This window comes from Chelonus insularis, unplaced genomic scaffold (genome assembly GCF_013357705.1).
Source record: "Chelonus insularis isolate UGA/USDA-ARS -01 unplaced genomic scaffold, ASM1335770v1 contig_75_pilon, whole genome shotgun sequence".
NCBI classification, from domain to species: Eukaryota; Metazoa; Arthropoda; class Insecta; order Hymenoptera; family Braconidae; genus Chelonus; species Chelonus insularis.
Window position 1 is genome coordinate 926,055 of NW_023276737.1, and position 25,444 is coordinate 951,498.

Consider the following 25,444-nt stretch of genomic DNA (forward strand, 5'->3'; position numbering starts at 1 on the left):
CTCGAATGAAATATTTTTTATCTGTCAACAAAGAGCAATAAACATAAGAGCTATCTTTCATCATTTTATCTATATTTATCTACATTCAAATGGAATGCAAAATTTTGACAATAAAAATTATGTTTTAATGGTATTTATTAAATATTTCATTTTACGGCCTTCAATGAAATTCGTAGGACTGATTGAAATAAATTATTCGTGTTCATTATTGGCAAAAACAAATTTTTTAATTATTTTTCCTCTCAATGTAAAATTTAAATTGTACCTTGTATCAACTATTTATTTCAATTTTATCTTGTACATATACATCACATAATGATGATGATGATGATGATGAGACAAAGCGGGCTCAGCCAAATTACGGAATCTCATTTATTAATAGTATATATCAACTATACATATATACAATGTAATAATAATAATAATAATAATAATAATAATAATAATGAATTGTGAGTACTGCAATGGTAGTATTGTATAATGAACAATAGTCAAACGCGTATGGAAGAAATAACTTATATGTTTATGTTAAATTTATCCTTACAATTACCTGTTATTTTTTCTCTTACAATACATACTTTAATTTAATTTGTTCTTACAAATGCGTCTGTTGTAACGAGATACCGGTATTTTATTGCTCTAGTAAATTTTCGGTCTCATACTCTCTCATTTCAGTCAACGAATGCCACGATATGCTCACTCGTGATATGTCCATTCACTTCATGCACCTTTTACACAGTTCTTTTCATCATTTTTATCAATAATTTTTTATTTTCATCAAGTATACTAAATTAACATTCAGGCTCTCACTCTTTCAGGTACGGATCAAAACCCGTGACATTCCCGCTTAAATTTATATATGATAAATTATAAACGGGCAAGATCGTCGTGTTGGCAACGTGAAAAAATTATTTGTCGGGCAAGATTAATAAAACGACTGCATAAACCAAAAAAAATTGCCTACTTATATAATAACAAATGCGCAGTCTTTTGATACAGAGCCTCATTGTAGGACCCCGACTATAAAAAAAATTACTTTTATTTATTTAATCTATCAGAAAATTTGGTTCGACTTATTCTGTCAAATTGTAGCTGTTTAAAATTTATTTTGGTACATAGCTATTAATTCCCATGGACTTACATTATTTTCTGTACATTGTTAAATCCCATTGGTGTTTTTTCGTTCAATTATTAAATCTCGCACTTGCATACATTTTTTTAATCAATTCATCTACATTTTTATTCATCATTTAATTTCATGTAAATAATGAAATTATACAAAAAATTATTTTCATAAACTTTTTACCTATTTTTATATAAAATACATATCATTCCTAATTAAAATTTTTTTCTAATTACTCTGAATTCATTTTTCTTCATTTATACTAAAAATTAATTAATACATTCAATACTTGTTTTGCAGTATTTCGCAAATTGCTAAGTATTTTTTTTTTTAATTTGTTATTAATATTTTATTTAATTCTAATGTGATATATAAAATATAAGGCCGCCACAATAATATACTGACTAGACCAGTTTCTCATAGACGCTTTTAAATATAGCGATATCCTATTAATTCTAAGGCTACCTATACCCATTTTTGCCAAACGAAATATTTTAGATTACTTTCCATCAATAAAATATACTGCTTTTTCACTTTTTCTGCACTTTAAATATCGCATGCATCCATTTTGTACGTGCAATTCATTATTGTAAAGATGAAATATTGTTGATTAGTTATATTCGTAGCAACAACGTCATTGAATGGAACACATGAGAGTAATCTGATATATGGCTTCTGCAATTTTTGAAAAGTATTTTATATTTTTCGACCGAAAATTACATCCTTAATTAAATATTAATAATAACTGAGGTTTTACCAATTGATTATTTAACTGTTACAAAAATTTGAAAAATCATACTGTACAATTATGATTATCAAAATTCAAATTAATTAATAGAATTATTACTTTCAGTATTTATTACATTAATAATTAAAAGATTTTTATCTATTTACTGCAATTAATTTGTCAAGATTTTTGCAACAATTTAATAATGAAAAAAAGAATTACATTGAATAACAATTAACTCGCGTATTATTTCTCGAAAATTAGTAAATAGTTAAAATGTATAGGACGGAATTGGGTAGTGATTAAATGGGAAACATTATAATGTAAAAGCTTAGCTTTTAAATTACCTCATGATCTAATTATTTTTATAAGTATTATCGACTTGGACAATTTTATATTAACTATGGATACATTGTAGATTATCAAAAATCACAGTTGCGTTGTATATATACCAATTGCTTTCTTTTCATTATTTTTTGCATTCTCACAGAGAACTTTACAATGGAATCAATTGATTTTCGAGAAAAAAAAAGCGAGAAAAATAAAACATGATTTACACTGAATAATTAATCATCAAAAATAATATCGAATAACACAAATGAATCACGTCAGTGTTTCAATGAATTTGATTATGTAAAAACTGCAATTAACACAGCTCTAAATAAATTTTTTATATGACTTGTACAAGTAGAAAAATTTTGAATTAGAAATATCATTATAATTTAGCTAATACTCATTTACCCGATGAAAGTATCCAAGTCATTTCTTATCAAAAAGCGGAAGTTTACTCCGCACAGCGCCTTCGCAAACTACTAAACGTTGAGCAGCAGAAATACTACATAGAGGCACAGTACCTTCAAGACTTGCTTTTAATAAAGCAATTCTGTTGGGAGCTGTTTCATGGGTGTGTCTTCCAGCAGTAGCTTGTTTTCTCTCAAAATACTCAACAATTTTTGAAATAGTTTTACTCGACGATCCAATACCTCCTAATTTCTCTTCCCAATAAGAAGTATCTCCACCTCCAAGACTTGCAATATCCTCTGAAGAATCCGTATAGATGGAACTCGTTCTATGATCATCCAAGAGAAATAAACTACTGGCAGCAGAGCTACTTAATGTAGATGCATGACGACGATTAGGAGGTTCCGGACTTAAATCTTCACCAACACAACTCCAAAATCCTGATTCACAACTTCCGCGCCTTCGAGGTTCCCAACCTTCTCTAAAAAGTGGGTGAGCAAACAGACTTGCAGCTCCGACCTTCGTCGCCACCTAAAAGAATGAAAAAAATTGTTAGATGAACAAAAAACGTCTATATTTTTTTTCATAATGCTACAAGAGTTTCAATCGACAAATGGTTATTATTAAGATATTTTTAAATTATGTATCTAATAATTTTAATTACTTTACTTGGATTGACTATAAGCAAAAATAATTCATACAACACACAAAGTAGAATTTTTGAAATTCAATTTAATCTATTAATGTGTTATACAAGGATTTATCATGGTAATCCGCTCAATCATATTTCTATGGTTTCATCATTTGTAAGAAAAAATAAACAACTTTATGTCACGTGGAGATTATGACACAAATTTACCTTAACAATTATCACGTCTATAATTCTACTACACGAGTACAACTACCAAGCTATTTATTATCGTTATAATTATTTTAATAAACTTTGGTGAGACACTTTACTTACAATTACCATTGTCCGAATCATTTATACATTTGTAAAATAAAATAAAAAGGTTATATACAAACAATAATAATCGTGTAAAACTGTGATGATTATTTTTGTGTTGAATAATAATATAAGAATTGTGCATTCCATAACCGAGAAAATTATGTTGTGTTAAACGGTAAGATAAACATTGTCATCTCACCTTCTTTTCCCACTTTTTTCTGGCAGTTGGACTGCTTGGCTCAGAGTTAGGTTTCTTTCTATCAAGAATTTTGGCGATGCTATCGTTTTGTGCTGGTTTAAATTTAGTATTAACGCCATCAGTAACACTAGGTCTGACATCTTCGAGTGAAGGTAGCTCAAGACAACTAGAAAAAAGATCACCCAAGATCTTTTTAACTCCACCAAGTGCATGAAATGGATTAGCTGTCATTGGTCGATAATGAGGATCTCGACGGCTTGCAAGTTCAGCCACTCGTCTTGCTGAATGGCATCGAGCTTTGTCTGAAGGAGTAGCATTATCGCAACCTCTCGCATCTGCAGAATGACTTCTCTGTCTTGCTGGACGTCGTCTGAAATTTCTGCCTTCTCTAACAATCTCATGTAAACTTGTTATCAAAGCAGGATCAGCAGATTGTCGTTTTTCAATGGAAACCTTCAGCTGATCGTCATGATTTGATATTAAGTTGTCCAACGTTAAGACAATCTCCGGAAAAGTTGGTCGGGATTTCGGTTCATACTGTAAATGAATAAACAAATGTCATCGAACTAGTAACAAGAAGAAAGATAAGACTGAATATCAAATAAACATGACTTGTAAATGTTGGCAGTGACTCGAAGGTCGTTCAAACATGACCACTAAAAATTACTCACCGTGCAACAATTGAAAGCAAGTTGAAGAAAGGCTGGTGGTGGATCTGCTGAAGCACAAATTTCTGCTACTGCAAGATAATCGAGGCCAAAGTTGTCAGAACGTGGAAGCACATCAGGATCGGCAGGAACTCGCCCAATGAGTTCACAAACGACAATTCCAAAAGAAAAGACATCTGACCTGTGATCATACCATTGACCTTTCAAACATTCTGGTGACATCCAATAAGGACTACCAACTGTACTGAGTCTGTAGCCCGAACTGGGATCAGGAATCTTAGCAGCTAATCCAAAATCTCCAACGACAGCCATGAGATCACCAGTTGCCTCGTCTCGCTTGATTAAGACATTCTTCGAGGTCAAATCTCGATGAAAGACTCCTCGACTGTGAAGATATGCCATCCCTCTAGCTATGTCTCTGGCAAGGTTCATCCTCGTCAGATGACTCAGCGGTGTATGCCTTGCCATTATAAGCTGCTCTAAGCTGCCGCCATTTATGTATTCCGTCAACGCATGTAGCTGACCCTCGTGCACACAAACGCCCATGAACCTGTCGAGAAATTAATAATTTAATTATTTTATTTCTCTACAGTGAAAGTCTTAAAGCTTGATGCCTCGCTGTAGAAAAGGTTGGTTGAAAACAACATTTACTACAAGATTTATGCATCAAACAACAAAACTTGTAATTTATATTGCAGTATTATTAGAAAACAATTTAACTGACACATTTAAAAAAATTAAATTTTAACTGCTTTCAACTTACTTTACCTATTTTTTTGCCATAAATAAAACCAATAACAGTATACTTTGTTTTAATTTTCTCCTAATTAGTTGATTTTAAATTATATCTGTGAATAAATTACTTAATTGAGTGCATGTAAAAGTTTTGTACAAATAACCAGCTTAAAAATTTTCATTAATTAATGATAGTGCTTCACTTTCCTTGAATGTTTATTTTTTACTTTCTATAATAAAAGTATATAACAACGAAAGCTAATATTAAGACCCTTATCGTTAGTAAAATAGAGTTTAATGTTAACGGAAGCGTGACAAAAATCATTAGATTGGAAATATTTTGGAGTTGGCACTATGTTTATAATAAGCAGGAATGAATAATAATAAGTTGACTAGAGGTGGGTAATGAGCATAAATACAATGAATTTCGAGTAATGGTTAGTGAAAGAATGAGTTTAGTGATATTTCAGTACATTTAATTTAAAGAATGAACCAAGAATTTCATAAGTGACCTGTATTCATATAAACAGAGCCTTAGCTTTTATAATGAATAATAATTAACCAACGACCAGTGGATAATGAGTGCATTTACGGTGACGTTTGATTAGTAGACGGTAAAAGATAGATCTAACGATACATTGATATATTCAAAGAATTTAAAAATACAAAAAATTAAATATGGTTGTACTTTCAGTAACAATAGGTAATAAGTATAAAGTCAGTGATATAGTAATAGCCTGATAATTTTTACCTTATTATCATCAATATTTAAAAAAAAATTGTAGTATAAAATTTAATAGCTCATAAACTTTAAAAAAATTTAACTTAAGAGATTTAGACATGAGTTAAATGTTTTAAGGAAACTTATATCTAGAAATTTTTATACGTATATTTGGATTTAGTACTTCCATTTCTAGAGTAATGGCCCAAAACGTCCTCGTATGAAGTGGGTGATATTTTTGTCTTGGAAAAAATCAAGGTAAATTTCTTACACATTATTTTCATTTACATTTAACAGAAAAAAATCTATACCTTGAAGAATTTAATAATTGTTTTCTATACATGAATTCAATTCAGTTGTAATTATAATTGTTTCTCACAAAAAGATCACATGATAGACAGCATGAAAAATAACTGAGTGATTATTATCTGGCAGGAAAAAAAAATTAGCATATGAAGTAAGAATAAATTAATTAATATTATCATTCGGAACCTTTGATTCTACGCAAGGAAACACCTTGCAAAAAAGGATGTTTACACATAATTCACAAGTTTCTTTTTTGTATTCTCTCCATAAATAGAAAATGTGTTAAGAATCCAAAATTTTTTAATGACTTGAAATGTATATATTCAACATGATCTTTCATTCTGTTGATAAATTGTACGACTTCTCCTCGTTATTCTTCCGTATAAAACCTTGTGACCTTGGTAGTCGAGTATGGTCAAGAATTGAAGGCTTGTGACCCACTTGGCCACGGGTGTAGATCTTTGATTGCTATACAAACTGTATTGGTCATTGCGTAATCAGTCATTTGGATTCAATATCAACGAATACTGCGTCTTAAGTGTAAGAATCCATTTTATACCTTGATCATTCCTAAATACATGCTCTATTTAAGACGAAAAAAAACTACGGTATACAATTTAGCTAATTTATGGAATAATAAAACACGCATGAGAGATAACAAGAAAATTGTTGAGTGATTAAATCTGTTAATTATGTCTACATGATTGATTGATTAACAATTAAAAACACTAATTAAAAAAAACTAATAATAGTGAATTAAAAAATTAGATAGAAGGCATCGTCCTGATTTCTAGTGGTAAAAAGCTGTATTCAGTGTAAAAATATCGATAACTATAACTATAAATTGACGATTTCATCGTTGAAATATTTTCTGAATGTTTATAGGAAATTATATACTTCCGTCGATCGAGTAGTGAAACTTCTTTCGTCGCATATGTAAAGAGAGTTTATCATTATGTGCATGTTGTGAAAATTAACAGCAATGAAGCAATGAGGGAGACACAAGTACATCATGATAAACTAGGACAAGTTGATCATTTTTCATGTATATCGTAGAAATAAAAATATTTTTTCAAGACCATCTACACAATAGATCGAATGGTTACAAAGCCTTTTCGAACATTTTTTTTAACAAGAAGCTTTAAAAAAAAATGTGAGTACATATAAATATATAATACTACAATTACCATTCAACGAGAAATGGGACACAAGTAATTACGGAGGTATTAGTGGCATAGATTTTGCAAAAACGCGATAGTCATCGAACGACTTTAACTACTATGAAGCCAATGGAATGTTTTGAAAGCAATCTGTTATGGGATTAAGGTGCATTAAACCTCTTTAGAGCATTTCGCAAATTTGAAGACATAAAACATTAAAATGAGACGGTTAAATTAATATGATAGTAATAAATAAAATAAAAATAAACATCATTCGATCATTTGGCAATAAATTGAACAAGTATCAAATTAGGTTAGACGTCCAGCAGACATTGAATGACCTCTAGAAATTATGACATATTAAAAATAATTTTACTGATAAAGGTTGTTGGCCTGATTTTGTGGAGTATTTAATTGAGATAAACAGCATTTATATTTTTCACTTTTCACATAATTATTCTGTTTATTTATGTAGAGTCTTGATATTCAACAATAAAAATTAAATAATCTTATAGAAAGTTGAATTAAAGAAATAAACGTCAATTTGAAATTCCTTTGAATCGTATATTACAAAATAATATATTCAAATAAAAATATTTATTAAATATTTAAATAAATATTTTCCATGCATCCTAAGATGAGAATAAATCATCTTATGATATATTTAAACAACGTATTTTCTAGAGTTTAATTTTAAAAAATTTCATTTAATATTTTATAGATAAGATTTTTTTTCAGAACGAAGAACAAAATTAGATAAAAAAAAAATTAGGAGACCAATGAAAAACAAGTATAACTGTTTGGATCAATATTGTGTGGCACACATAATTAAATTAAGGGATGATGATTAGAGTGGCTCTAAACTTACCTAAGTATATTAGGATGACTGAGTTTATTCATTAACTGGACTTCTTTAAGCATGTTTGGTTTATTTGCAGGTAGTTGATTCATCTTGAGAACCATCACCTGTCCCGTTACCTTGTGAGTAACCTGCAAAGATAATATTAATCTAAAATTAAACATTCGAAACTGCAGAATAATACGCTACGTCAAGTACCATAAGGCATCCTAAGACTTAATTGCATGCTCATACAGCAGATGTGTATATAAAATACGATTTTCTCTTCGCATTCAAGTAATTATCTTAAAAAGATTGTTACGCGAGATGGAACAAGTACTTTCTGTTCCTCTTACGGCAATCTAATGTCTAGCTAAAAGAATATTCATCAACGAAGCGATTCGAACAGAAAAAATAACGAAAGCTTTGCAATATAATAAAATTTATTAATGTTATATTGGTGATGTTGATTAATATAATTTGTTAAAAAATTAACATCATCGATTTCCAATATATTAGATGTCGTAAACAAACCATTAAAGTACTTTCCAATGCCGAAGAAATCGAGGAACCAAGGTACCTTCCTATCTGGATTACATTTTACGTATTATCACATGCTACAACACGCTCAAGAATTCTTGGAGAAAGTTTAATGCTTTCTCACACATTGGATTATCTATGGGATTCGTATTCTAAACAATTTTCCCAAATAATCAAGTTCCCCTGGGCAACAAAGGATCTCCTAGATTCCATTTGAAGCGAAAGGTATGTCGCCTTCACTTCAGTCATGTATGCCTTACTTAAAATGTGAGAATTAAAAGTGATTCACATGAGAGAAACTTGTTATTAATGAAACTATGAGAGAACAAATATTTGATCTATTGTTTGGGAATGCAATACTTTAATAGCAAAAACACACACACAAATTTGTAGTAGATATATTTTTCATTCCATTGACAAAACTTTAATTAACTTATTCAATTTACTTTCCATTCAAGTGAATAGAATATAATTTTCAATGGAACTATAAGCGATGAGTTTAGTATTTTTGACCAGTATATAAATAGTAACGACTAATAAACATAACCCTGTATTCAGAACACGCTTTTATAATTGTAAATCCAAGGTTGAAAAAATTTTCCACATTTGTAATTTACGTCAAATATCAACGACTATTAATAATCTATTTAAATGCAAAAAGCTTGTCATCACATCCTTTAATTGAAAGCAACGTGCTTTATGACTCAACTGTGACATTTATATGTATGTAGGATGTTGGCACGATGACCTCCTGGTATTACGCGAGAAAAGACTAATCTATAGTTTAAAGTCTGTCTAGGAAAATGCGTGGACATGTAGCATGTAAGAATCCTGAATTCGAAAGACTATCCGGCCAAAATTCTTTGGCAAAGCTGACTTACTTGGCTGCCAGCCAAATCATGACGAATACTCAAACTGTACATCATCAATTTCATATAAACACTAGAAGTTCCCAGCAAAAATTTTCTATCAATTAATTCTTATATCAACTCATATGATACCATTTAGCAATACACATCATCAATATGTACTCTGTCAATATTTGCTACATGACCTAATAGCTAATTTCTGTAGACTTTGTACAGTAATTTGACTTGATAACGACTATTGAAGTCTAAAAAGAACCATTTTTTTAAACTTAATTATATCATCCTGGTTTACATAAATTTGCCTTTTATATTATTTAATTATATAAAAGTTTTATAAAAATTTCTTCTTTATTTCTCAACGTATCTTTATAATAAATAAAACTTATTTTATTCCTTTTTGTTCGTGATTCAATACTAAGATAAATCAAAATGTCATCAGAATGATTAAATAGAATAATAAATTACGTTAATTGTATGCACTTATATTTTAAAGTCAAAAAAACAATTCTTATGTAACGTATAAGATCAAGTAATGATGATTATAAGTAGTAGGAAAAGCAACTCAATTGATAGTATGTTTCCTTAAAAAAATATCATGTTTTTTTTATTAACTGATACTCTCAGTATCGTTGTTAAATAATTTTCCAATTTTTGATGTAGTAATATATGATGGATCAATCAACTTTCACATCAAACATCAATTTTTACTTGCATAATAAAACATTTTAAAATGTTATCTACAAATGTTTACTCTTTTATACATATTTTCTTAATTAGAAGCATTGGATATTATCTAATATGCAAGTTTCTATTATAATTAACAATGGAAAAACAGTTTAATTACTAGTTTTCACACTGAAATGTATCTTTAAAAATTAAAAGTTCAGATATTGCGCATCTTATGTTGCTGATTATTACTCAAGACTTTAAAAAAATTTTTAGTTTTCTATATCTTCAACTTTACAATTACTTTTTTTTAATGTTTATTTTAACATATAAGTTATTACCTTTAAGAAACAAGTATTTTATACAGTGAATAAATTTGTAAGATTATAGATAAATATTTAAAAAAAAAACAATTTTTACATCATTTTGTTCTAAAGTTGCTACAAAAATTATATAAATGAATGTTTATTAGAATAGATAGAAGATTTTATGTAATTTGAAATTTTAAAAATCAAATATCAAAATATTTATTCGAAATTATAGTTAATTTAGAAACAAATTATTCATTCTTTAATGTAAGTATTTTCCTTCAGCTGAAAATAAATTTAAAAAATTGTTTTGCATCTGTTTAAGAAAAACCTTATAAATAAGTTCATTTTTTTCCAATATTCAAATGATTACATCATCTATTTCCTCTTCAATCTGGTAAAAAAAAATGCGGAAATTAAAAAGCAGCTTTATCAACAACGCGTGCATAAAATTCCAATATTTAATTCCTCTCGGAAACCCTAAGTATCACGTGGTAGCAAAGGAATGTCGTGAGAAATTGATCGACTTTCAGCTTACCCTAAAATAAACAATTTCACCAATCGAGATCATAAAATTTTTGATTGATATCCTGTGGGACGTGACACATTCAGACTTTCACCAGGGTATTGCGAATCATTTTGGTGCTCTTCTGGTGTGCTATAAAAGCATATTGCAAGTCTTTAACTTGTACTTTAGTGGAACACAATGGCGATGGAATGCGTGTTTGCACAGATGTACAATCATCTGTATCTAAGATAGGGAATACACGAATGAATTAGCAACTTTCCTGCGATTTCTAAACAGACTTCCGAGCGCTGGCTTGGAGTATTCTTCAGGCCGGAAACACGCATGTACTGCGAAATCTCTCAAGAGTACTTTATATAAATGCAAGTAAATATGTACGATTACTCATACACGCGTGTCTAGAATTTTTATTTCCTTCTTATTATACTTCAGTTCTTTCTGAAGGTCGTCTTAACAATATTTCTTTTCAACAATGAAAAAAGGCATTCCCGTGCATTTATATATCAACAATGACAAAAACTACTGACTCGAAAGCAATGCATCCGCATCTAATTTAACGGGTTAAAAGTCCATGTTTAAATAATTCAATCATTCTTTTTTATTTCGCAAAGAAAAATTTTAATTTTTTTCTTTTTAATGCAATCACACGAGAGAATAATTTTTTTGTTCTCAACAAAATTTAATTGATAATAATTTTATTAAAAAAAATTTTCATATTTTGAAAATAATCTATTAACCTTTATAAAAATTATTTTAATAAAAATAAAACATCTTGAATGATTTTCAAGTTATATAACTAAAATAAAAATAATTGAAATCGTCGTAATATTACCACTCGTGATTTTTCTGAATAACAAGCAAGTTTTTGTTTCTATGAAAAAGAACTTGGTTTTTATAACAGGCAATGTCAAAAGCTCGAGTTAAAAGTGATGCATTTCATGACTAATTTGACGAGATGAGAGTCCACTTGAGCGTATAGATTTTTTCCTAACTATCTAATAAGTGCAGCAAAAGTATACAAACTCTTGAAAAAAATTTTTTTTTTTAACAACACCTCGTGCTCGAGAGAGCATCCTACAGTTGTTCCACGTGTGGCAAAACTTAGCTGCCGGTTGGGAACGAAAATGAGCGAACGAGCGTAAGAGGCTCATTAGAGAGTGTTCGCGTACTCCATGACCACCAGGCGTGACCGGCTTTCACGTCTATTCTCAACATTCTTATTGCCAGGAAGAAATACCGCGAAAACGCGTCATCCCCACTTGCATATTCCTCTCTCGCGACAGCTTCTCCTCTTGAATCACCGACAAGGTCGTTTCTAACAGCCGCGGGGTCGAATTACGTCTGCTACATCTTAGTGATCATTATCCGTAAGAATTGATCGTGTTCATTCGATCGAGACTCCGATCACGTGCTTGTAATGATCTTTAATCAACTACATATTTAATTTTAAAATGATAGATGAGGTCGATGCTAATTTTGCCGCATTCTATTATGTCAGCGATACATTTTAATTAATAAATTACGAAAAATTGATTTTTTTTATTTTTATGATGAAAAAAAAAAACTTTTTCTTTTATTTTTGAAGAAATTATTTGTAGACTTTTAAAGAAGTTCAGCAATTAATTATTGCAAAATTCTTCAAGTTTCATTTTTATTAGTGATAATAATAGCAACTGAGAATTTTTTTGGGGTTTAATAATTAAATTATTTCATAAAATTTATGTTTATCTTCATAGAAAGTTCAATTAAACTTAAAATAATTCCATTGTTTTGATCGCAATTACTTTCAACACGAAGACCATTTTATTCGATGCATTGTAGAAATTTTTTTTAGTTTGAAAAAATTTCTACCATTTAAACATCTTGCATTATCACACCAAAATCTATCCTTTTATTTTCTCAGATAAACATCGATTAAAAATAAAATATTATTTATAAATAAAACACTTTTATCATTTGTTTTATCTATCCAAATATTTTGTTAATTCAATAAAAACTTTCAATACTATTTATAGATCACATTCCAAAAGATAAACTATATTTCACGTATATTTTTATGATTAGATGAAACAGAAATAATAATACGTTAAAGTTTCCCAAGAGTTTTTAACATCAGTACACCGCCTGAAGAATATATAAGTTGAAAAAAATCATGAGACAAGAGCCGATATTTGGATCAATTGGTTCTCGCTCAACGAACCGATACTCGTCACGCTCGTGACTGTTGCGATAATCCATCGGAGGTTCTCGTGTGCGAGGATGCGGCAATTATTTATTCAGGAAGTTAAAAATTCACTTCCACATCACCGATAAATTCCTTTAATGAGTATGCATGTTGATATAGCAGTTTTTGATGACCCCTTAGACTTTGAGATGCCACACGAGTCGTGTGAGTATCACAAAAAAAATGAAAAAAATTCAGGTATTATTTCCTGAAGAAAGTGTAACTAAATCTTTTGCTAAATACTACATTGTGCAAGACAACCAGTAGTTGCATAATCTCCAACATTCCGCCAAAATCTAGATGTTTAAAGAGGTCGGGGCTCTATTATAGCGTTAAAATTTAAATGTTATACAATGTAGAGTTGAATAAAATAAGAAGATGAAGAATATAATGCTAATGATGAAAAATAAGTTGATTTATTTAAACCAACTGATTTTTCAATATCTTTTATGACATGTGAAATTTGAAGACAAGTGCCAAGTCTAAATGATGATGATCGGCACATTAAAATATGAGATTTTAGCCGGACGAAAGCTCTCGGGGTAAAGGAAAAGTCGACAGTAAATAGCAAAGAGGTGGGTCGGCGATTTGAAAATAGATTGCGTGGGTAACGCATCTCTTGTCGACTTGGGTATCCTCTTCCCTCATTTACGCAGATGCAGTACATTGCAAATTATCTTTTAACTTCTTCTTCTTCTTTTGCTTCCACTCATGAAGCATCGGTCGTGCGAGACAAATTATATAGGCGTTACAGATCAACGATCATCATCTTGAACAGTCGATCGTGACTAGATGAATTATTCGATCACTTCAACTGCGCGCATTCTTCAGGATTCAAGATCAATTGACTTCGAGTTTACGCTTCATTATCTTGAATCTGAATTAACTCCCCAACAAATATACTTTGTACACTTCAAGGCTTCAATTATTTTTAGATGGTAAATATAAAGACATTAGTCGTACGTACTAAAATGTCAACCAGAATTATTTTCTCGGAGTTTTTTACTTTTGTTTTTAAATATTTTTTCTTGCTATAAACACGTGTCCATTGCTGAGTTAAATATTTAATTAAATTCTGGCACCTCACTAGACAGGTAATGGATTGGATGCCAAATTACAGATAATATAAATTTATTAATTCATTTTAAAAAATTCAAATATTTCTTTCTTTAAATTTTTATCAAAAATTATAACTTGAAAAATTAATGTATAAATAACTCAAAAAAATAGATAACTAATGAGTTTTTTATTTATTTCATTTGAAAAATAAAAATCCCATAAAAAATACATCTTTTTAGAAGGTGAAAAAATGCATTTCAATAATCTAAAAAAAAATCTAATAAATATTTTTTCCATCAAAACAAGTAAATATATAAATAAAAAAGCACTAAAAATATTTTATATTCGTGTTAAATTTATTGGAAAAGGTAAGTAACTTTTTTTTATATCTTATTGCAAATGATTCGAGATAAAAAAATGTTATAAGCTCTGAGCTCTTTAAACAGAAGAAAACAAGGCTAGTTGCCAAAAATATGAAAGCCAGAAGTTGCGATTTATTTTTCACAAATTTATCGAGCCAAGAAAAAAAAAGAGTAACAAAAAAAGAACTACATGCAAAAATCGAGTATTATCTAGAGAAAGCAAAATGATAAGATTACAACATAAATAATATTTTGTTCCTAATATGAAATGATGACTCTACTATTGAATCGATTCTTATATTATTATTTACACGAGTTTCTAAAATCATCAAATGTCCTTCTGACAATATCTAAGCACGTGAATATATTCGTAATTAATATCGCAAGTGTCTGTACGTACAACTAGAATCAGGGGTATCTAATCTACAAGAAGATTAATTCAAAAGATAAGAGACAGGTTTGTTAACGTGATAGTAACGAGAAATTTATAACTACAAAATGATAAAGTTAAAAATGTTCTACGAATAATAATCTCTTCAAGGTTTAAATTGAGTAATAAAATAATTTAAAATCCTTTTAGAAGCCCTTCGTTTATAGTTGAGCATTTAAAACTTATATAACACAAGAAAAAAATACAATCTTGATTAGATTAAAAGATAGAATGAAATTACAAGGAATCTTAAGTAACTTTATCACAAAAGATAACAGTAAATTAAATAGAGATTGTTTTCATCTAGACGAAAATTTTTTATCAAATATTAATTTTATGCTGATCATATTTGCGTGTTTATTTAAAAATTATCAGAAGTCATATCTAAATGACAAAGATTTTTTCATGACTGTTATAGGAAGATCTCTTTGAAACCATTTATTGACATCTAACTGTCAGAATAAATAATTAATAGCTGTTGATCAACAAAATCAATTTGCAAAAATGATTGTGTTAATTTAATGGTACTTGGAATAATAATGATTAAAATATCACCTTGAAAACCTCCGAGAAAAAACCAGCGCCAATCTTCTCAAGATAAAAGTCATCTAGTCTATTAAGCGATGCGACAGCATGCCTTAATGCTTGACAAGAAGCACCAGTTCTTCTCTTTGTGTTTGTCTCCTGAAGGTTATCTCCTGCTGATCTATCAATAGAGGAAGATAGACTAGCATCAAGCTCAGTGGGCCTCCAAGGATCACGACACTTTTCCCTATCCTTGTAGCTCTTAGGGGAAGACTGTAATTCTGTAGGTAAATCCTGTGGTAAGAAGTTTATACAATTTTGTTGAATTTCCTCATCAAGTCTTCGCTCTTCTCTGGAAAATGTTGATGTTAAAAATTCTGTCGAGGGTATGGAAGATTTTTTTTCAGCTGCACTTGATCGATAAACAATACTGTTACTATTAATATTATTGGAAGATTCTTTTGATGAAATCAGATGTGATTTCAAAGACGATGATTCTTTATTAGAAGTCATAGGTCCTGAAAATTCACAATTCCCGACTGTTAATTCATCAATATTATTTGACATTTCATGAGATCTTAAAGTTAAGATTGATTTTGAATTTGGCACGTTATTCGTGAATTGATCTTTTAACGATTTACAAGTCCGTTGCTCCTTAGCAACAGAATCTTGATGGACAACAGATAACTTTTTTTCTTTTCTGCTATTAAGTTCATGCAAACAATTAACACTTGAAGAAGAGGATTTTTTTATTGTTTTGGAAGCACTGTTGTGGGAAAAATCTCCTCTCGATTTAGCAGATAGCTCGGGACAATTGGGATTTGACGAGCATTTATGTATTGTTGAAATAATAATTGGTGGAGACTTTGGTCTCGAAGGAATTTTATTAACTGGGCTCATGATTGAGTCACTGGAAAATTTGGAAACGTTGGAAGAATTTTTTTGACTTGTGTTTTCTGTCCTACAAGGCCACTGTAATTCTGGAGTTCCTCCACATGAAGTATTTGGCACCTGTATATTGGTAGGTGCTTCTGATACTACAGACACCATATCCTTAGCTCTCCAAGATTTGAGTTTCTCTTCACTGTTCACAACAGTATTTTCATCAGTTGAAAAGCACGACAAACACGTGCCGGAAGTCCGAGTTCCTGGCTTTGAATTTAATACACTAACAGGAGGCCCAGGGGCATTCGATGCAGACACGTTGCCTAGCATTTTTTAACGTTATTGCGGAAGACTGTTGGACTGCCAAGAGCAAATAGAACTTCTGAGACTTTTCATTGTCATTTTTTTTTCTTTATCAAAAATGTTCAATAAAACAAAAATTTCCTGGTGTTTTTTTTGTTGTCAGAAGTATTTTACAAAATACAATTTCATATTTTTCCACTATTGTATCTTTTCAATTTTATTTTTGATGTTATAATTTTATTGAAAAGTGCAGTATAATCATTATTACATTAATGATGCACCGTAAAACATATTTGTTCCAAGGTGTTGCAATACAATTGTCACATTCTGCCAACAGTTTGTTATCATTGGTTCAATATTACACAAGGGAATAAATAGAATTCGAGGAGAATCAATGACCCCGAAGTTGGGAAGTTCACTCGGAGCTCTTTTTTCAAGATTCCAAACGTAATCGACACAGCGTGCTGTCACTTTTGTTTACTCAGCAGATTTGAGAGAGTATTTGGAGTACTGTTAAAGTAAAAATACTACTTAGATCTATCCTAAAATTAAAAGTAATTTCCATTCCTTATCACCATAATTGTTTTTTCACTAGATAATGAAAGATAAGAGTAATTGTATTCACTAAAAAAACTGTTGCAATGCGTAAACAGTGGAAGAATGTGTCGAATTTATTTATAAAATAATTATTTTCTAGGTTATATTTATTATCGACACTTTTTTCACACGTTGGCAACTATCAGGAATGTACTTTTAATTCACTAATCACAATTGATTCGCGTGCATAAAAATTAACTCTGCATTCTTGCACTCAAAACGAGTTCAACGACAACGCTAGACGGTGGCCATTACAGAAATGCGATACTCACACAGCTCTCTCGACTTTGCGACACCTGGTGGCAGTACCAGTCATCTTGATTCCATCCCACCTGATCACTCTCCTTCTAGTTGTAGTTTACTATAGTTCCATCTTATTATATTGTCGCTTTTTGGAGTATACTATAGTTTTTGAGGTTAAAGAATAATTGTAAATAATGGGAAAATCCTAAAATATTAAAAAATTATTATCAATCAGCGATAATAATTATAAGTCAATTTGAATAAATTTTTTAAATAATTAAAATAATTGTGGTTTTTTTCTTAATTTTATTGAAAACAGAAACTGGTTATATTGGTCATAAAATTAAATCCTGGTTTGAAAGTTAATTATTTAAACTAAAGGTGAGAGGAAGTATTTTTTGTTGGTTTTCGAGATTCTGAAAAATCAATACAGTTAAATTATCAGCTTTAATCAATTTGTTTAATTTTTATTAAATGTTTTGATTACCAACTAACTATACAATGATTTAAATAAAAAAATTATATTTTATCCATCGACATATTTTTCAAATTTTACTGACTTTCCATCAAGATTAATTGAGAAATTGTTGCTGCAAAATTCCCATCTAAAAACGCATAGAATATCATTATTATAAACGCATAGAAACGATGAAAATAATGTACATGAATAAAACATGCATTATGTTTGCATTAAAATACCTGTTCTCTTTACGATCTTCAATTGAAAGTTTGTCAATTACTAATACTTCTTGTCGAGAACGTTGAGTAGAGGCTTCTTCCTGCTCTCTAGTTGTTGGTTGATACCACACCAAAGCTTCAATTGACGTTGTTTCCGCTGTTATTGAATTAAATTTAGCTGCAGCAATATTATAAAACATCGATGGCTTATTGAAACGATTTTTTAGGCTAATAAAAATAATTTAAATCAATGAAAATTTCAATCAAATCATTAAAAGTCTTTTAATGAAAGCAATGACGTATTTTTTATGATCAATAATTTATGTAGATTTTATCTTACTCACTTGCATAATATGTTAAATACAATTGATTCATTCTTATGTTGAATTTTTATAAATAGCCAGCCTAATGTTTTCAGAACACTTTTAGCAACAACTACTGATGCTCTTAAAGGATCGCCTAACAAAGATGAATAATTAATTAGTAATATATTTTTTAATTTCCAGTATATTTAATACGGCAAGATCATTGATTTTAGTAAGTTTACCACAAAAAGGATATTCAGCTCTCGTTGGAAGATAAAAAATTCCCAAAGGACCACCATCTGCAGCATAGCCCATTTCTTGGGAAAATTTTAAATTTTCTGGTGGAAAACAAGTGCCTTGTTCAAATGAAGTATCTCTTTGAGTACACGGCCAAGCAATAAACTTGCATTCTCCAAATTGACTTTGTAAACTTTCTACAAAAAGATCCCAAGCCCGAGCATGGCTACATGCAATACTTCTATCCAAAATATCTTCTGCAAAGTTTTAATTATTTTTTGATTAATCACAAAATAATTTTTTTTATAGAATGAAGAACAGACTGAAGATAAATTATACTTCACCGTGAAAATGACTGTACACAATCGAATTTTTTATATCATTGCATCCAGGCTGTTGAACTCCCCCATTTGGGAAAAAATCAATATGTCCAATAGGCTTAAGAAGTCCAAAACCTTCAGTAAAATCTTCAGCTCCATCAGTGTGAATGACATCAACAAGATTGGCATCAGAGGAATCCAACTTTTGTGATCTTTCTCGTAATACATGTCGACGAAAGAATGGAGAAGCTGGATCCAGTCCCGTTATGCGACCAATCAAGAGCTTTTTAGTCTTGAGTACTTCAGATGCACATCCTGCCACGTGTGCTCCAAGACTGAATCCAATGACATGAATGTCTTTTACTTTTGTTCCTAAATTAATAGCCCCCAGCAAAACTACAGCTAACTGACGACCAACGAGTTCAGTATTTGCTACAGCTATTTGATAAGTTGTCCCAGCACCTCTGGTCCAATCCAATATGATAACATTTATATCTTCCTAAAATAAAATCTGTATTTTTCAAAATATTCTATTGATAATAAGTGAATTTTTATTGTCTTGATTTTATTATTACCAGGTCAAGCAACAAGTTGGCTGCAGTAACAACGCCAATATCTTTTCCACTACCTTTGAAACCATGAATTATGACCTTAAGAGCCTTAGAAGAGTTAAAAAGCGAGTTAATCATGGAACTTGAATTATCATCATAGTATAACATTTCTGGTTCCTTATTTTTAGCCCGATTTGCTCTGGTGTAAAGAACAAATTTCGTCTGAATTGTTTTTGGATGCTCTGGTAATCTTTTGAATGATAAACGTTGTGGTGAATCAGCAAAACATCCTACAAATTCTGAAATTTCCAATTAAAAAATTTATGTGAATGCCAATACTTTCAAAAAAAATTAAATAACTTACCAAAACATATCTTGGGCTGGAGACTTGTCCCTTTAGATCGTCTTTGATTCATCCGATTTTGATATTCAAATAATCTAGCAAGGTGACCTATTAATCATTGATTTGTAGTAAAAATCAGAATATAATATCTTACCATTGTTCTGAATGCCGTAGGATGTATAGAAAATGAAAAAAATTAAAAAGTAAAACCAAACAATTTTCATTGCGTTAAGAAATGACAATTTATCATGTTCGTGTGTTCCGTGGAATTTCTCGTTGCCGCACCTTATGTTAGAATACTCTGACACTTTTGATATTCAGAAGAAAATTGACCCCATAACCTGTGGTAAGTAAGATCAGAATTACTAGAATGCCTAGTATACATGAGACAACGAACTCTTTAAAAAAAGTGATTTTTATTATTCAATCCTTTGCTGTCGATGCAAGAAGCTATTATGTGGTCTTTATAGAGTTGCCGTTACAAAACGTACCCATATATCTTACGAAATGTTTTTGCGAACAACATACATAGTGATTGAGAGCACACAAATGTCTGGTGTATAGTATTGAAAGTTTTTTATTTAACTTGAAAATGATTTAAAGAAACGATTTATCATCTCTGACAATTCAGATTCAGATTTTTATCATCATTTATACTTAGTCACGGGTAAACTAGGTAATGAGACTTCTAAGCTACGTTTTCCGGTATTCAGTAAATGAATACTTTCGCTGACAGTCATTTGTGCGCTCATGTGATGCAATTTTTGCTTGAACTCAACTAGACGAGGGGTAGAGAGTGACAATCACTCGATATGATGTTCAACCTTTCACTATTTATCCATATACACTGTACATAACTGCATCCTTTACTTAGCATTATAAACAATTTTATAAAAAAGCTTTCTGGATTATTCAAACTGGAAAAGTAGGTTCAATTACATCTAAATTCAAAGCGAAAAATTATAAAGCACATCAATTAGTTATATAACTTTGTTCGTTTTTGTCTGATAGTATTTTTAATTGAGTACAAATTATATATATCAACTGATACTATGAACAAATTGAGAGACATACCACAAAATATTTGTTGAACAAGTTAGCGTTTAAAGAAGCTCGGATTATCTGGCATTGAGTACCGTACTCAATAAGTTTAATAAAACTAGCCATGCCAGTTTCAAGATCAAGTTACCTGAACGAGTATGAAAGAACGATGATCTTTAAATAGTTGAGGTTTTTTTAGAAGGGTTTCAAATGTTGGAAATAGTCAACCGTTGAACAGCATTTCTAAAAAGTTGTTTTTAATAATCTCTAGTTTTTAAAAGTAATAATTTTCCATTTATGCTAATATTTAAAATTATCGTTAATTTCATAATATCTTGAACGTAAAATGCGACTTGAATGTTAATTTTCATAAAAATTTTTTTTTTTTGAGTTGAATAAAAGTATTAAAAATATTAAATGTGTCATAATTAACTTAATAAAAAATCTGTTGAAAGGAGAATTAATTTCGACTTGATGCACGTGATACAATAAGGTCATTGGACGATATATTAAACAAATTTGAACGACAATTAAGATTTATTTTACCTGCTGTACTTATATATAATCAACATATTAAATTACCGATAAGTTTATGAACTTTCTATAATTAAGTGTTAACTAAAAATGAATTAAGTTTTGTTATAATTTTGATTATATAATTCCTGATAAAGTTGAAACTCTCTAAGACGCTCTTCTTTTACTTAATTACCTGCAATTAGATGAAATAACTGTTAAAAATCTTGAAGTTAAAATATTCAAATATTGAAATAAAGTTAATTAGAAATCTTGAAGTTTCAATATAGTTTTAGAATTGATCATGAATTTTTTTATATTTTTATTACTGATATTGACTTTAGTTTGTATCCAATTATCTCAATGTTGTAGAGCTACTCCTCGAGTGGATGCAACAACTGTTACAATCAGAAGAATATCCGATGAAGATGATTGTAAATATATTACTTTAAAATAACTTTTTCTTGTCTAATAATCTTTTTGACTATAAAAAATAATAATTGATAGATTTTTTTTTACAGATTTGATGTTTGGCACTCTCCTTCGTGAACATATAGTTATTACAACACCACATTATCTTTTTGAGTAATACTGCAATAAAGTTTTAAATAATACAAAAAATTACAGCATTTATTATTTAATAATTATAATTGAAAATTTTATTTTTTTAGTGCAAATTCAAATGACGTGTTTATTGAAGCAAACTGCAGAAAAATTACGAAAAAAATAAGTCTATCATCAAATTCCTGTATCCGAAAGCAAGTTTCCAAAATTATCTTTGAAGATGATGATAATAACATCAAAAATTATATGGATTCCATAGCTATTGTAATTTTAAAGACTCCGTTTATTTTGAAAGATTCTATTCAATTAGTTCCAATCGTAGAGAAAATTGACTATCTCATAACTTCTCAATGTGTACATGTTAAACCGGGAAATTCACGTAAGTATGAAAGGAAAATATTTTTTGTTGCACTATTTTTATCTATTTTATTCGATATCTTAATTGTGCAGAAGATATAGATGAAGCTATTTTTTATTACGGATCATTTAATAAAGATGCCTTCAATTATCAAGCAAAGTTCGATAAAACTACTCTTATTTCAAAATCTGCATTCGAAAACCCACAATTTCTTAAGATTAAAAATAAAACATCTTTATACAAGTTTATTTCAAACCAAGATCATGACATACAGATTTTTCATAATACAGATGAGGTCAGTGTATTTATCAAATTCTTTCATTATAAAATTTGGTAACAAAGCATTAAAATATTATTTTTGAACTTACAGCAATACCTGGGAACTCCTATACTTTGTCCTCATTTAATAAATCCAAAAATGTATTTTCAAGTTGGAATAGCTAATTATTTTTTCCTTGTAAATTCAAAAACGAAAGATTTTGTTAACAGCAAAAAAATACTGTATTATATCAATATTGTCGATCGATTATACGAGATACACAGGAAAATTCGTAAAATCTTGAAACTATAGTTTTCCCAACTAGTGTCCGAATTTAACACCAGAGATAATTGTAAGTTTCTATTTTTTCTCTTTATCTGATTATAAAGTTTTCTAATTCATTCATTAATTTATTCTCTGCTTTTGAAATTTAGTACTCAATTAAAAATTTCATTAGAAGAAATAGCCATTCATTAATATCGAGTTTGCTTGTTGTTTATAATCTCTTAATTCAGTGTCTAAAGAATGTAATTAAATTTTGACAACTAGTACTTAATAAGATAACAGAATGAATAAATAGATTATTGAAAGATGGTTGGATGGAATAGATAAATAAATGTATACTTATAACATATTTATTTGAAATATTTTAGTCATATACTCCTTATTGTAGACATAAATTTATATGTATGGCAGCATAGTATTATGACATCGTATATTATAGGTGAGGTGAATGATAGAACGACGTATGTTCATAGCATTTTTTCGGAACCAAGTTATACATAATTTAATATTCTATATGTTCGTTATTTCTCATTCACATCTATAATTATTTATCGCACTAAAAATTGCTCCAGGACTTATCACCGTAAGCGCTCGTTATACATACCATTCGGATTTGATCGAACGTTGCATATACAATAGGCTACGTTGATCACAATAATAAATAATTTACTATTTAATTTTATTTTTCGTCATACGCCTCTTTCATCGCGCATTTTTTTTTTACATTGATATTAAGTTTCTGAATATTATTTTAAACATAATCAATTAATTACAACCGATCATCACCGATCGCTCTGATTCTTTATATTTACGCGATAGCATTTATAATCTCCATAACATTATCTCATTTACTTTTCTAGTTAAAATATCAATATATATATTTTTTACATATACATATATTTTAATATACTCTCTAATAACGATAATGCAACGACTTTTTAATTTATTATACTTTGCAACTTAGAAAAATACTCATGGCACCCGTGACCGCGTCTCGTGACGAGTTTTTAACTGATCGCGAGCGTTTCCGGGCTACGGGGCTTAAATTAATTGCACTGGGATTTTATTACGCATTTAAATACGTAATTTACACTAATAATTATGCTCTAAAAGAGCTGTAATAAAGTTTTTCGGGACTAGTTATTTCTATTTTATTTATTTTAAAATTTCTTTAAAATAATTTTTAATTCACTATTAACATATTTTATCTAAATCTTCCCGAGTCGAAATTTTGGTAGCATTTTCAGCTGCTAAACCTGCTATTCTTTGATCTTTCATTTGTCTCTGTTTTTTTCGTTTACCCCATTGAAGATCCGCTAGATTATCTATCGAAAGTCTGATTGAGAGGGTCTAGCGTGTTATACTGACATCAATTAGTCTTTTTTTCCTCCGCAACTTGTCTTTTGTGGCAAAAGTTACCAAATCGCGGATTATTTAAAGATTAAACTATCAAATAATTCCCTATCTTTAAATCTTTGAATGTAATACAACTCGTCAAACTTTCAATAGCGTATGTAGTGAGTTAAAATGCGACTAGAATTTCGACTCGGGTTGGGACGAAATTTATACTTTACTTTTTATTGATTACCACAATTAAAATTTACTAACGATTGCGGTTGAATTGAAGCAAAATTCTTTGACTATTTTTTTTCATTTATTTATTGACTATGAATTTCCTAATGATATTTTTTTCTAGAAAAAATTCGATACAATCTTTTTTAAAAACTGCCAATCGAATGATTCCTTCTATTTGATAAACATATCGATCCGTTTCAAATGATCGTATATAATAATTATATTAAAAATTTTTTTATTTTATTTTGTATATTCAGTTTTTAAAATCATCTATTATTTATTAAATGCTTTTGCTTTTATTATATATTAAGATTAAGATATATTTATAATTATAATTAGCACCGTTTCCGAAATTCCTATAAAGCGCGTTTATTGATAAAAGTTGTTTTTGTTCTCGTTATAAGAAATTCCACTAGCTTGAACATCGAGTTTATTTCCAAAGAATAAAATAATATTCTCTGATTTATTTAAATCGCGCATCGATCTCCTGAACTAATCGTATCGTACGAGACGTGGAGACGGTTTTCAATAAAGTCTATATAAAAAACAATCAACAAAACAACGATATAACTACCCTTAATCATTTTTTTTATATGCGGCACTATTTCTACACTGACTCATAATCGACTTATTATAAGAGCACTGTCATATATTTTTGCTTTAAAATCTTTTTTCTACCCCCATATCTATTATTTCCACATTTCTAGTCCA

At 29.5% G+C, this 25,444-nt stretch overlaps 3 protein-coding genes and 1 long non-coding RNA gene across 7 annotated transcripts; 2 read left to right on the top strand and 2 right to left on the bottom strand.

Annotated features, from left to right (window-relative positions):
• Positions 1 to 1,457: 1,457 nt before the first annotated feature.
• On the bottom strand, positions 1,458 to 17,729 carry cdi (center divider). The gene is made up of 5 exons (XM_035090111.1): positions 15,707 to 17,729; positions 8,198 to 8,319; positions 4,411 to 4,957; positions 3,740 to 4,276; positions 1,458 to 3,122 (listed from the first exon to the last, which is right to left on the bottom strand). The coding sequence occupies exons 1-5, from the start codon at positions 16,889 to 16,891 to the stop codon at positions 2,610 to 2,612; spliced, it is 2,904 nt and encodes a 967-aa protein (XP_034946002.1). The 5' UTR covers positions 16,892 to 17,729; the 3' UTR covers positions 1,458 to 2,609.
• A 425-nt stretch (positions 17,730 to 18,154) lies between these two features.
• Positions 18,155 to 21,224, bottom strand: LOC118071170 (pancreatic triacylglycerol lipase-like). 4 transcript variants are annotated; one of them, XM_035090162.1, is made up of 9 exons: positions 21,213 to 21,224; positions 20,293 to 20,479; positions 20,160 to 20,246; positions 19,820 to 20,094; positions 19,269 to 19,743; positions 18,930 to 19,181; positions 18,727 to 18,841; positions 18,404 to 18,610; positions 18,155 to 18,309 (listed from the first exon to the last, which is right to left on the bottom strand). In XM_035090162.1, the coding sequence occupies exons 2-9, from the start codon at positions 20,360 to 20,362 to the stop codon at positions 18,231 to 18,233; spliced, it is 1,560 nt and encodes a 519-aa protein (XP_034946053.1). In that variant the 5' UTR covers positions 20,363 to 20,479; positions 21,213 to 21,224; the 3' UTR covers positions 18,155 to 18,230. The 4 variants fall into 4 exon arrangements, with proteins under 4 accessions (XP_034946053.1, XP_034946054.1, XP_034946052.1 ...); XM_035090163.1 differs by lacking the exon at positions 21,213 to 21,224 and adding an exon at positions 20,630 to 20,845 and having other exon boundaries at positions 20,160 to 20,233; XM_035090161.1 differs by lacking the exon at positions 21,213 to 21,224 and adding an exon at positions 20,630 to 20,845.
• Positions 21,225 to 22,065: 841 nt separating this feature from the next.
• Positions 22,066 to 22,447, top strand: LOC118071172 (uncharacterized). Its single transcript, XR_004690857.1, has 3 exons — positions 22,066 to 22,126; positions 22,214 to 22,277; positions 22,364 to 22,447. It is a non-coding gene; the product is annotated as an uncharacterized lncRNA (long non-coding RNA).
• A 55-nt stretch (positions 22,448 to 22,502) lies between these two features.
• On the top strand, positions 22,503 to 23,309 carry LOC118071205 (uncharacterized). The gene is made up of 3 exons (XM_035090229.1): positions 22,503 to 22,635; positions 22,707 to 22,909; positions 22,985 to 23,309. The coding sequence occupies exons 1-3, from the start codon at positions 22,503 to 22,505 to the stop codon at positions 23,183 to 23,185; spliced, it is 537 nt and encodes a 178-aa protein (XP_034946120.1). The 3' UTR covers positions 23,186 to 23,309.
• Positions 23,310 to 25,444: the final 2,135 nt, after the last annotated feature.